General features: G+C 43.0%; 1 protein-coding gene across 4 annotated transcripts in view; it reads left to right on the plus strand.

Annotated features, from left to right (window-relative positions):
* LOC147034509 (SUN domain-containing protein 1-like) overlaps positions 1-13,703 on the plus strand; it is a 64,997-nt gene that overhangs the window by 2,345 nt on the left and 48,949 nt on the right. For 2 of the 4 annotated variants that reach the window (XM_085884463.1, XM_085884456.1), the window contains exons 2-4: positions 3,504-3,667; positions 11,046-11,224; positions 12,451-12,477. In XM_085884463.1, the coding sequence (XP_085740589.1) occupies positions 3,567-3,667; positions 11,046-11,224; positions 12,451-12,477 (307 nt within the window). In that variant the 5' untranslated portion in view covers positions 3,504-3,566. Of the gene's footprint in view, positions 1-3,503; positions 3,668-5,123; positions 5,144-11,045; positions 11,225-12,450; positions 12,478-13,703 lie in introns of those variants that run through there. The other 2 variants (XM_085884482.1, XM_085884472.1) reach the window with 2 other exon arrangements.

Raw genomic sequence — 13,703 nt, forward strand, 5'->3', positions numbered from 1 at the left:
CCCACGAAGCTGTCTGGCTGAGGTTCGAATCCTGACCTAGCTATAAACCGCCATCCTGGTGTTTCCCAGGCATGGTAATTCATCGATGTGTATGCCTCCCTCGGATAGACGTGAAACTTCGCTTCCCATCTGCCGGGATTAGTTGGTGGCCGTTGAAAGACCCCCCCCCTCCACTTCGTAAAGAGGAGGCGAGTTATCGCCGACGAGGTGAACAAATTCCAAATTCCTGCCCTTACCTTATTTAAACATCATGCCTGGCCAGCCTGCTCGTGAAAGACTTGAGCCAAGCTTCCTCTTAATTTTGAATTCCTTCCAACTTGGCAATCCTCAGCAAAGCTCTCCATTTGCAAGTCACCATGTTCTTGACATCAGCATTTAAAGTATTTATTCCTCAAATCCTCATTGCCATGGGATGGAGGGGTCGATCCGCTCTACCATTATCTGAAGGCTTGTTGTTTTTATTCATCTGTTTGTGAGTACTTGAGCAAGTTGACGAACAGGTATGCTTTTTAGGATCTGTGTCATGGAGGGAGGCACGGTATCCTGCTGTGGCCAGTTCAAGTACATGTTCCTTCATCTTTGTTTGTTTGTTTATTTATTGATTGATTGCCTTGTTTTCATAACATCACTTGAACTCAGGATTCTCTTCTCATCACACCATGCAACAACTTGTAAGTTGTGACAAAAGGGAATTGAACGGTCAGATTACCATTTGGAACCCCATTGTAGAACAAAGATCAGTGTCATCTTGAAGCATTTTGGTGAAGATTACTGTTATTAGCACCAAAGTTGTGGTGGCATGTTCATGGTGGATTACCATCTGTGCTGTCAGAACAATGGTACGCCCATGACATTTTCTTTCCATTACCCAAGATCCAATCCTGTACAGCTCGGCGCTTTGACATCGGGTACAGAAATATCCCACTGAGCAGCAACTGGGATTGAACCCACAAAGTGAGGGCCTTGCAACAGGACCTCACCCAATCCATCACTGAACTGTTCAACGCGACATGTTGCTGCCCTTGAAAGATTACTTTGTTACGAGTTGCTCAGTTTGCCACGTGGGATATCCTGGTTTATTTCTCAGGATTCCGATGTGGGATAAACCGGGTTATTTCTCAGGACTCCGATGTGGCATAGCTCAGTTTACTTCGCAGGACTCCGATGTGGGATAACCCGGTTTACTTCTCAGGTGCTCAGTGGTGGGCTAGCTGGGTTTACTTCACAGGACTCCCATGTGGGATAAACCGGTTTATTTCTCAGGACTCCGATGTGGGATAACCGGTTTATTTCTCAGGACTCCGATGTGGGATAACTGGTTTATTTCTCAGGACTCCGATGTGGGGTAAACAGGTTTATTTCTCAGGACTCCGATGTGGGATAGCTCAGTTTACTTCGCAGGACTCCGATGTGGGATAACCTGGTTTACCTCAGTGGTGGGATAGCTAGGTTTACTTCACAGGACTCCCATGTGGGATAAACCGGTTTATTTCTCAGGACTCCGATGTGGGATAAACCGGTTTATTTCTCAGGACTCCGATGTGGGATAAACAGGTTTATTTCTCAGGACTCCGATGTGGGATAACCTGGTTTACCTCAGTGGTGGGATAGCTAGGTTTACTTCACAAGACTCCCATGCGGGATAAGCCGGTTTATTTCTCAGGACTTTGATTTTGGATAAACCAGGTTATTTTTCAGGAATCCAATGTGCGATAATCCGGGTTATTTCTCAGGACTTTGATGTGGGATAAACCGGTTTATTTCTCAGCACTCCGATGTGCGATAAACCGGTTTATTTCTCAGGACTCCGATGTGTGATAAACCGGTTTATTTCTCAGGACTCCGATGTGCGATAAACCGGTTTATTTTTCAGGACTCCGATGTGCGATAAACCGGTTTATTTCTCAGGACTTCGATGTGGGATAAACCGGTTTATTTTTCAAGACTTCGATGCGGGATAAGCCGGTTTATTTCTCAGGACTTTGATTTTGGATAAACCAGGTTATTTTTCAGGAATCCGATGTGCGATAATCCGGGTTATTTCTCAGGACTCTGTGAGATAAACTGGTTTATTTCTCAGGACTTCGATGTGCTATAAACCGGTTTATTTCTCAGGTGCTCAGAGGTGGGATAGCCTGGCTTACCTTCTTCTCCCTCTTTCCTTCCTTCCACTGACTGTTTTGTCAGTGCTGGTTTGTGGTTGTGGAAATGCTTCATTTGCATCCCCTCTATGTTCCTGCAGTTTGTTTGTAACTTTTTGTTTCTTACTCTTTTGATTCAGCAGTCTCATCCAACTTACACTTCTTATTTTAATTTTTATTCTTTCATCCCTTGTCAATGAACTGAAGTTGGCCACACGTACAGGTTTTCTTTTCTCTAAAAAATAAATCGAATACTTTTTTTTCTTTTTTACCTGTGCTACCCACCACCAAACTGACTTTTTGATAGCCCTCTTCTCCATCATTGGCCTTTCTGTTTTTAATACACAAGAGCTCAGATAAAAAAATTTTTTAAACAATGATACTTGTCATCCTGGTGTTTCACTGACTGGGTGTTTCATCAATGTGTGTGTGCCATCTTTCAATGGACATTAAACTGTACGTCCCCTGTGCCACCATTATTTGGTGAATGTTAAAGATCCCACGGTGTCCTTCACAGAGTAGGTTATCGTCGGCACCATGAAGAAATTTCAAATTGCTGCCCTAATGCCAACAAGGCAACGGCAAACCACCCAGTTTAACCCTTGCTAAGAAATTGCTTCGGCAGCTCTGACTCTCTGTAACAGAGTATGGTATATCAGAATGAGAAAGAGCGATGTGGGAACTGGTGGTGATTGTGCTATGTTACCCTTCACAGTTCCAGGTTTCTTCAACATTGTGTGGTTATAATGAAATAGCTGGACTTGACGTCACCAAGTGTTTTCCTGCTCTGTTTATCTTTGTAACCGAAGGTGGACTGAGGTTATGTTTTCACCCTTGTCTGTCTGTCTGTCTGTCTGTCTATAGGATATCTCAAAAAGTTATAGCTGGATTCAGACGAAATTTGGTGGGCAGGTTGTGTGTGTGATTAGGACAAATTGATGAGGCTGTGGTGAAGATCCGGATCCAGATACTAGAATTTTAAAAGTGATTCTTCACCATTGATAGATAGGGCCAAAAACGATACATAGCACGATATCTTAAAAAGTTGTGGACAGATTATGACGAAACTTGGTGGCTGAGTTGGGTAGGTGACCAGAACAAACCGATTAGATTTTGGTGTGATAAGGACGAAAGGTCGGATCTGCTTCCAGACCTATCGGTGAGATACAAAATGTGAACTGTTCAGTCTGGCAGAGGTATGCACTTTACCGAGTGCCGTTTTAGTTATCGTTGTGTTTTTCTATACACGTCCTTGCAAAGTTTCTCAACTTGCGTTAATTAATTAATTATTTCATTTTAAATTGCATACAGAGTAATGCTTTTGTACTTGCTGAGCATTGTTCTGTTTCCAATTCATTACAGTTTTGAAAGAGGCTGTTGGGATTTCCAGCTGAAGTCTGTCCCGTTATCTTCGGCAACCACATCATGTCGCGGCGAAGCTCGCGCCTTTCCAGAAGAAGCACGTTCGATGCTGATTCTTCTCACGAGGACTTGAGTGGCAATTCACTTCAGGCTTCAGACTATCGGTGATTGGATGAAAGAGAGTGAGAGGGAAAGGTGTTACCCGTAAAGAGATGATATGGTCTCTACTTTTTTGTGTCTGAAATGGAGTTGGACATTAGTTTCATCATCCTAATTTTAGAGGATTGGGGGGTGGGGGGAGGGTGGGTGAGCCAGTGACAATTAAATATTTAACTCTTCTTACTCTTCCTTGTGGTATTCAGAATGATGGGACAAAATGGAGGATGGGCTATAATTATGACCATGTGGTGATAGATTACAAGTGCTTTGACAGGTGGTGTTTGTAATAATGGAGCGCATAATTGTGCTACTCGCTGGCTCGGGGCCATACTAATTGCAGGTGGGCAGAGGTCTCCGAATTACCTCTACCTCTGAAGGTTGACGAGCCTGTGTTTTCACCCCTGTCTTTCTGTCTGTCTATGAGCAGGCTGTCTCAAAAACTTATGTATGGATTCAGCCAAAACTTTATGTACAGGTTGGGTGTGTTAAGGATGAATTGATTAGATTTTGGTGAAGATCCAGATCTGATCGGATCCGGATCCATCCATCCATTAGGACCATACTCTGTGCAGAGCGTTGGTGCCGTCGAAGCAGTCTCCTTGGCTATTGGGAACAATCCTGGACGGGTCGCCACTCCGACACAGTATACCAGCATGCTGGCACTCATTTTGCCGACCTCGGAAGGATGACAGGCAGAGTCAACCCCACCTGGTGTTAATTCAACAGCTGAGCGGGATTTGAACTCAGGACCCTAGGATCCCAAGCCCACTACCTTAACCATTAAGCCAACACCAGGCATGGATCCGGATCCAAGAATTAAAATTTTTAAAAAGTGATTCTTCACCATTGAGAGATTGGGCCAAAAACTATATATATATACACACACACACACACATCATGATATCTCAAAAAGTTGCGGACGAGTTATGAGAAAACTTGGTGGATGAGTTGGGGAGGTGATGAGAACAAGCTGATTAGATTTTGTTTCAGGTCCGGGTCCTGATCCGACCTATCAGTGGGATACAAAATGTAAACTGCTCAGCGTGGTGGAGGTATGCGCTCTACCGAGTGCCATTCTAGTTTTAAACGTGTGACGACTGATAGGTACTTAATTGGCCTTTCATTATTTGTTTGTCATGTTTTGTTGAAACATGCTTTTGATGATGATGATGATGTTTTTTTTTTTTTAATAGTTCCTTAGGTGGACAAGGTTAAGAATATCTATTTAGTTTGGTTTTTAGACTTAGTTTTGTACAAGGTTGCATGGACCCAGTGGTCGATAACTCAGAAAATGAATTTGTGAAAACAAGAATTTGGTCCAAAAATGAGACGTCACATACCACTTACAGCTCCCATTATTTGCCATGGCAACCACATTTCTATAGCATTTTGTATGAGGTTCAGTACGAAAGTAATGCCTCTTATTTTTTCAGTTCGTAACCAAAGCATCACAGGAAAGCTACACGAGATCACAATGAAAGGTTTGTATCTTCCACCCATTTGAAGTTGAGTCGTGCTGCGATTGGTCATGTGACAACATCACACCAAGCTTTCAAAATGTCTGTCCCGTTAGATGTGTGTAAGAAGCGGAGCACAGTTATTTAATTTCTTTCTGCAGAAGAGATTCCTCCAATGGAAATTCATAGGTATTTAAATAATGTGTCTTGGGACTCTACCATTGATGTATAAGCATCGTTGGATACTGGGCAAATCGTTTGAAGAGAGGGGAAACCGATATCAACGATGATCCTCAAAGTGGTCTCCTTGCAACCGCAGTGATTTTTCCACATGTATGCATGTATCCTGGTGTTTTAATGTACTGGAACTGGAATTGTATTTAGTGAGAAATAAAATGAGGCATTACTTTCTTACTGACCCTCATAATTTTGCAAGGCCTTGCCCCAAGAACAATCTTTGAAACACCATGAGATGCAGCCCATTGGTTTGTTCAATGACTGCCTGATGGATGATGCCATTATTTGGCATAAAAAGTGACAGGGCAGAGCGCATTTGTTGGGTTGGTTGGTCAGATAGGTCAGTGTAGAGGGTTTGAGGTTGTTGGAAGGAGAAAGAGGGACGGCATGTATGTGATGGTGCAAATAGCAAGTTTGGCTCACCGTTTAGGAGGCACCAGCTTCGATTGGTGCCATGCTGTGCTGCTACTGGCTCCCAAAACCGAAGGAGGGGCTGTGTATTTCCAGGGGCTGTTTTCCATCTTCCCTTACTCACGTGTGTTTTCCAGTGGTTATTTTCCATCTTTCCTTCTTGGGGCTATTTTGTTGAATATATTTCTCACAGAACGATGGTGCTTCCGTCTTGTATCCCTGCACATTGGCTGAAATCGATAATAGGATGTGGACATGACTGTCTGCGTAGACCCGAACGCTGTTATTTTCTGGCCTCCGTTGGATGTGTCTCCTCTGCTATCATTAGGAAATGGCCACTTCCACCTCAACCATCCACACTGCCTTGCTGCAAGCATTCACCCGATTCTTTCTCTTCCTCCATTGTGCAAATCTTTAGATGCTGGTAGTTTTCCGTTTCCATACATGCTTTACATACGAAGACCTCTTATCAGCCAGGAACCAGTCCTGTAATTCTGAATTCTGTTTTTATATAGATTAATGATAATAAGTTTGGCTAGTTGCAGTTTAATTGCTGTTTTGGAATCTGGATTGTAATCGTTTGTTTTATTTTTTTATTTCTTATTGTAATAAAGACGTAAATGTTTTTTTTTTGTATCCAGGCATTGTAACGTGTTGTACCTTTGTCTGTCACTTTTTATGCCGTTGCTGCCCAAAGCACGTCACGGTCTACCTTGGCAAGGCATCATTGTCTACCTCCGCTTACTACCTTGACCTCAAATGCCTTCTCTGCATTAACAAGTTTGTGTAGTTCACACCGGTTCCAGAAGTTCGCTTCAACTATTGTCTTGATTTATCAACTCACAGCACCCATTGCGACATCGTCGCTCTTTAAAAAAAAAAAAAAAAAAAACATTAATTATTTAATTTTGAAAACTGGGGTTCCACAAGTCTGCAGACATTCGTATGATTTTCTCAGCCTTCCTCAGCTGTAGTTAAATTAGTGAGAAGACCAAAACCGAAGTCGCACACAATGACCACAAGATAAATAAAAGAATGCAGGCACCAATTCAGGCTAAACATTAATGTTATGATTTTGTAGCACTGACTTCAATATTGACGTCTCGTATTACACGAGCTGCAACTCTCAGCCGAAGTGGCTTTCTTGGCCAGATTTTTGAATTGTGAACGATTTGGTGGAGCAAATTCAAGTGAACTAAGATGTATGTTGGGACGTTCCAACTCTCTAAGGAAGAGAAAGAGTCAGTAATGGGAACATGACCTTGCTGCTATCTCCGCAGGCGGTTTGAAATTTCCCCAGTCGATCAATCTCTCCACCTCGGTGATTATGTTCACCCACATGCTTTTGACAGGAGAGGGAATACAAGATGTTCGACGTATCTGCTGGAGTATATGTTGACTTGAGAGTTCCTTTGTCGGTACCTAATTTATGGTGTAATCCCCTCCTCAACCTTCCTATCCCCTGTGTGCCCTCTTGAACCCTGGCCACATTCCATGGTTGCTTGTTGGAAGTAGCTAGGCGAGAGAAGTCCATTGCCATTTACACACTTAATCTGACATTAAGGACCATCTACATTTGATGCATGCATGTCAGGGTGATTTGGAGTATGGGAGCCGGGGGACATGAAAGCCTTTTGAATGGAATTGGAATGTATGGAAGGATTTCCATAATTCAGCAGTACTCACAGCCTACAAGGCCTTTACGTGTGTAGCTCGATGAAGTACTGCTCTCCTATGGGCTGATGCCCCAGAATCACATGCGTCTCTCCTGGATTCTTTGGAATCTCTCAACATTATCGGAACCTCCTGCGATGAGGCCGAGTAATGAGGTCTGTTGCTTTCACACCAAAAGCAAGTCGGCGGCCTCTGTTTGTACACCTCTGCCTCTCTCAGTTGTCCCACCCTCCCCCGCAACTCCAGGATGCACGCGTTCTTCCAATAAACCCCTTTTGGCTAAACTTCCAAAATCCAGTCTGACTGAACACCATGTCTCTTGCTCCTCCCCTTCTCTTCTGTCTGTAGATCTACCTCCCTGAGCCTGTTTATCTTGCTCTTCCAGCACTTTAATCAGGCTTTATCTCTTATCATCCTACATCGTTACCCACAATCTTCTATTTTTATTTCTTGTCCACATTGACTCTTCCTATCCGAACCCAACCCTCTTACTTGCATGCTGCTTCCTCTTCTCCATTTTCTCCTCTTTTCCTGCTCACCCCCACTCCCCAGCATTACGTGCAAAGAAAACAAAACAAAATTTTCAGAATAAGTAAATAAATAAAAGTATGGGGGGGCCTTAAAAGCCATTTTTGCTTACGGTCTATCTATAATAAATAGATGGCCTGGCATCGTTTGGTAAGAATGCAGTGGAATATAAAGCAATGTTTTGTGATGAATTTGTTTTTAGTCCTGTTTTGAATAAATGCGCACGGAATTTCATATTTAAGTACAGTACATCAGTCCAATGATCATGTGCCCTTATTTGGAGGGCACCTTTCACCAGCTGTCCTTTCTGCCAGCACTCTTCTGGATTTTAAGACAAAATGGGTCCTTTTATTTTTATTTTTTAAGGAGTAGGCCATTGTAAGCCTGCACCCTAAGCAAATTCCAAATTCCCACCCTAATATAGAGCGCCATTTTATCGATAGCAGAGCCATGCAGCTCGTAATGCAACCAGCAAAGTGAATTGGAAATTGAATCCTAGTCAACTCTGCATTATTTGCAAATAGAAATGGAGCATCGGGGGAAGGTTACATTTCCGATGTGGCAAGAGAGTGCAACAATATGATATTGCATTTGAACTGTTTCTTCACTTCCCTCCTTTCCTTTCTGTGTATTAACATTCATTTAGGGATCCTAATAGAGCAGGTTTTAGTGATTGCTCTGCATTTCATGTAAGGTTATAGCCGTTGTGAGCTCGGGTGCTTTTGAAACTTTGATTTCAAAACGAATTGGCCACTCAAATGTTTGTCCGAGCAGGAAGGCAGTTTGCACTATTCCCAATCTGGCAACATTATTTGTTTTGCGGCAAGGTATTGCAAGTCAGCAGGAAAAGCAATTCACAAAATTATAAATATTTTTGCTGAACTCGTGCAATTTGCTTGCAACCACAAAGCATTCCAAAATCGAGCGAAGTGCTCAATAAATGGAAAACTGTGCATACTGCCCTCTTCATCGTTCAAAATTATCTTCACTCCTATGATCTCAGAATCCACACCCAGTTACTTCAACATGGGGCACAAGAAAGAAAAGAACACAACAATGCCAATTGCAGATACTGCTATACCAGTATTATCTTATAATGATAATCAACTATGGTATTTCCTTGATTGCATAATGTGCAGAACATCAAATTTCACCAGTCAGGGATTCGCTTTTGCAGTTGTACCTCAAGCCTAGTACTGTAGTTTGTTTAGAGTAGGCAGCAAGAAAAAAAAATAAAATAAACTTGTCCATTTGTGGTTATGAGTTTGAATGAAAGAGCAACATCTCTCAAGTGTAGGTGGATCGCTTGCAGTTTTTGACCCCGTTCACTGTTCTGATGTAAGATTTAATTGTGAAAGGAGGCATTCTGGCACAAATCAGGCTTGAGCCAAAAGTTCCTGAGTGGTGCCTGTGTCCGTGACCTGTCTGCCAAATGTCCCAACTGCAGATGAGCATGTTGTCCGTGATGCCGCGAAGCAAAGGCAGAAAATTAGTGCTGAATGTTGGGTGAATTGGCAAGCTGCGATGTCTGCAGCACTGATAGGTGCACAGAGTTTCATGCATCACCGTTGCCATGACTGGTAACTCGAGAGGCAGCTGTAGCAGGTTGACTTTGTTGTAGGCTGCGTAGGTTGGTTGAAGATCGTGATTGTGATGAGCCACACACACTAGTACTGGAGCACACAAACCAAAATCAGAGTTCACTATTGAAAGTAGTTGTAATAACATGAAATTCAGCAACTATCGAAGATGCCTCTTCATGGTGGTTGTACCCTCCAATGCAAGTCGGGGGCCAAATCTTCCCTGCTGCCTGGATTTATCAGGGCAGCCTGGCCGTGGTCGGAGTGCTGATCAGTCTCCATGGACAGCGTGTGTGTGTGTGTGTGTGTGTGTGTGTGTGTGTGTGTGTGTGTGTGTGTGTGTGTGTGTGTGTGTGTGTGTGTGTGTGTGTGTGTGTGTGTGTGTGTGTGTGTGTGTGTGTGTGTGTGTGTGTGTGTGTGTGTGTCTTTCTCCTCTCTCTCTCTTTCTCTTTCTCTCGTAAGGGTACACCATCTTGGATATGGGGGATCTCTGGGTCACTCTTGGGAAATCGATTGGCTGTGCTATGTGCCAGGTGGGCCTGTTCTTGAGAACTGTTTTGGGCTATACTACAACAACAACAACAACAACAACAACAACAACAACAACAACAACCATAACATGAAATTCAACTACAGCTGAAAAGTTAGAGCACAAGTCCATAGGCTTGAAATCGCATTTTCTGTGTGCATGCGTGCGCACGCGTGTTGTCACACTATTCCTCCTACTGTTCTCTTGTTCTGTCCTCCTACTAACAGCTTGGTGCATGGGGGTGTCTTTTTATCTTTGCCAGTTGAGATGGTCTTGTGGGGGAGGGGGGAGGGGGGACGATGCAAATTCTCTATGTAAATGTTTATCATGTAGTGTGGCTCCAGGTGGGAGAAGGTATTGCAAGTTCCTACCATCTACAGTGCAGTATTCTTGTCCCTACATTTTCTAGTGCAGTGAGGTGTTTTGAATAACATGCAGTCGGTATGTTTTTGCTTCATGCATGTAACCCAGGGTTTTTTTTTTTCTTTTTCTTGGAGTGATTGAGGTATGCAGCCTCTGTTTGTACGCATCTGCACGCATGTACACCTATACATTGCCTATACACCGCCCAAATTAAGGTATGTGTCAGAAGAACGTGTTGCATGCTTGGAACAAGATCGCCCGTAGGGCGGGTACTCTGCTCGTATATATTTAATAGTATGACGTTTGTAGAGATGTAGCATTGCAAAATCATCAAATCTCCTGCACTAATCCTTGTTCATTGTTCCTCCTGCTGTCCTGCTATTACCACTCATGCTACCTCATTTTACTTCACAGATGTATTGATATTGTTCTTTTAAATCCATGTTGTTTTGAAAAGTGTAATGCCTCGAGTTGTTCCAATGAGTAGTTTTGCTTCAAGTATAAAAGTTAGTCAGAAAGTATGATGGTGCAGGACAGTTTGTGGAATTTTTCTAATCCCAATTCATTTCACCCTCCTCATCTCCCTTGGCTTTAAAATGATCAGAGAGACCTTGTACATAACTCCATCTGCTCGCCATGCACGAACACCGACCCATCACAAGGAGCCAGATAGCCCCATGTTCAAGGTGCCCAACACAGTCAATTTACCATTGAATCGCAGGATTTCCCGCACGACCATCACAGAGAACAGTTTTCCTGAGCGAAACATCAGCCATCTTTGGGGTGAGTAACAAGGTGGACAAACAGGGTCAGCATTGTTTTGATACAAACTGGGTCAGGCATGTTTGTGTTGGTTTGCTTTGCTTTGTTTTATTTATAGCTGTCAATATTGATTTGTTATATCCATCGCTATCAATATCGATCTTTTTGTTTTATCCAACGCTATCGATCTTCCTCTTCTTTAATGGCCACAGTTATTCCCACGTTCTTGTGGGGTGGGTCTGGGAAAACTTGGCCCAAGTCTGTCATGAACCGGCTGACCAGGCCTGGCGTTCGATTTAAAGGTTAAGGTGGGAATTTAGAATCTGTTCATGGTGCCGGCTACTCTTCACAAAGGATATTGGGGTTGGGGGATTACAATGTATCAGGGACCTTTCAGAGTAAGTCGTCTTGTAAAATGTGATGCTGAGGAGGTAGCATATGTAGTTTATAGACGGGATAGTCAGGGTAATATTGGAGGCTTAAACACCTCTTGTTTGTGGATGGGGCCAGGTGAAGACTTCCCATCATAAGAGGCACACAAAAAAGTGTCACGCTTCAGAAGAGGCTGTCATGATCTCTCAGACCGATGTGTGAAAACCATGGTGGCATAATGTGCTGTTGGACCCTGAATCAGGAAAAGACTTGTTTTTTGGGGGTGACCCCATGGGCAGGACAGCCTGGAATAGGACTCTACCCAGAAGGACAACCAGGGGCCAAGAGGATACGAGAGTTCCAGAAGTGTAGAGAGGACAAAGAAGGAAGAAGGACCTTGAGAGGAGAGGGAAGACAGACCCGAGCTCCCGGCATGGAGGAGTCAGAGGAAGAAGCGCTTTAGTATGGAGGGTCACCATGGCTGGTTCTGGGAGCACATCCGGGAACATGTACCGTCAACCTTTCCCCCCTTATTTATTGTTGATAAACCTTTCAAAAGGTGAGAAATGTGGACAATACATCTGCTTCCTGTGCATGTGATGTCAATTTTGGTGACTTGTGGAATGGTAAAGATTAATGACTGAACGCAGTGAGAGACTGTTTCGCAAATTTGTGGAGGCATTCACAAGTCCTTCAACACTGAGGTGTATTACATAAGTGAGCCTCAGACGTGACCCTGTCGATCTGTTTGGTTTATTCATTGCTATCAATGTTGATCTTTCTTTTGTTTCTGCAATTATTTATCTCTCGTCTGTTTTCCTGGTAGGACTTTTGCCCACTGTTTCCTGACATCACTGTCTGTACCTGTCTTGCAGGGCTTGACTTTGATGAAGAAAGACGTGGTGAGTTTGGTTTTGATGTACTACTATTTTGATGGTTGGGGGTGAGGAGGGCTTAAATATAATCCTAGATGCCTTTTAGCTCTGCATATTGCTGGACACAGATTGTTAATAACAATGTTAAATATTTGCTATTTAATGTTTCCTGATTCATTTGGCTCTTTTGCGTTGCATTGTCGAGATTCTATTCCCAAAAGAATATGATCTGATGAGGGCTGGGCAATCTCTCAATATTATCGGCTTGATAAGATATTGTCAATGCGACGCCATATTTATTTATTTATTTATTTTAATACTGTCGATATATCGACACATTCAATCATATAGAAAGTGGTGTGCGGTATCGTAAACTGAAGATTTTGAGACTTCTTTTCATTGACTTTAGTCAGAATATTGACATTAAGGACTCATTTTATCATAACACGATAGTCCCAGTAAAAAAAAGATGTGTGTATATATATATATATATATATATATATATATATATATATATATATATATATATATATATATATATATATATATATATATATATATCAACATGCTCTCTCGCCTTTCATGCGAATGGTGAGAAAACTTCATCCCATCTCAGTTGCGAGTTGTCCTGCCTCGTCATCAGGATCTTCCGTTGAGGCTCCTGTGCCTGAGTGGGACTATTGGGCATTTACACCGGTAAAATGACAACTTCTGAACTCCGACTCAGACGCTGTGCAGGATAGTGTTTATCAAGATGGTGAAGTGCGCATACAAAACGTGCTGCCCCCAAGGCAGCTCACAAACATGTTGCCCTCAAAGCGATGAACACTATAGTCAAACACAATACTCTCTCCCTCCCCACCCACCATCCACAGTCAATGTGCATTTCATCGCTCCATGTGTCCATCGTAAACAACAACAAAAAATACTTTAAATCAATAGATAGCTGGACGTCGGGATGACTTGCACATCGGTCGAGGCTTATCCTCGCGCGAGACGTAATGATCTCCCAGACGTAATGCTGTAGTGACATCCCAGCGAAAAGACCGTGACAGGCGGAGGGACGGAGGTTGGAGAAATCCAGATATTTTAACATACAGTATGGATGAAGTCCGATGTCTGGCCACAACAGCTTCTTCACCACTGCAAAAGTGCAACTAATGTTCAAGAATACCAATTGATATTTACGGTCACCCGCTCCCAATCCTGATGAACCAATGTTGTGGACTTGACATCAAATCCTCCACCAGCTT

This window comes from Eptatretus burgeri, chromosome 1 (genome assembly GCF_056783735.1).
Source record: "Eptatretus burgeri isolate ZD-2024b chromosome 1, Ebu_testis_v1, whole genome shotgun sequence".
NCBI classification, from domain to species: Eukaryota; Metazoa; Chordata; class Myxini; order Myxiniformes; family Myxinidae; genus Eptatretus; species Eptatretus burgeri.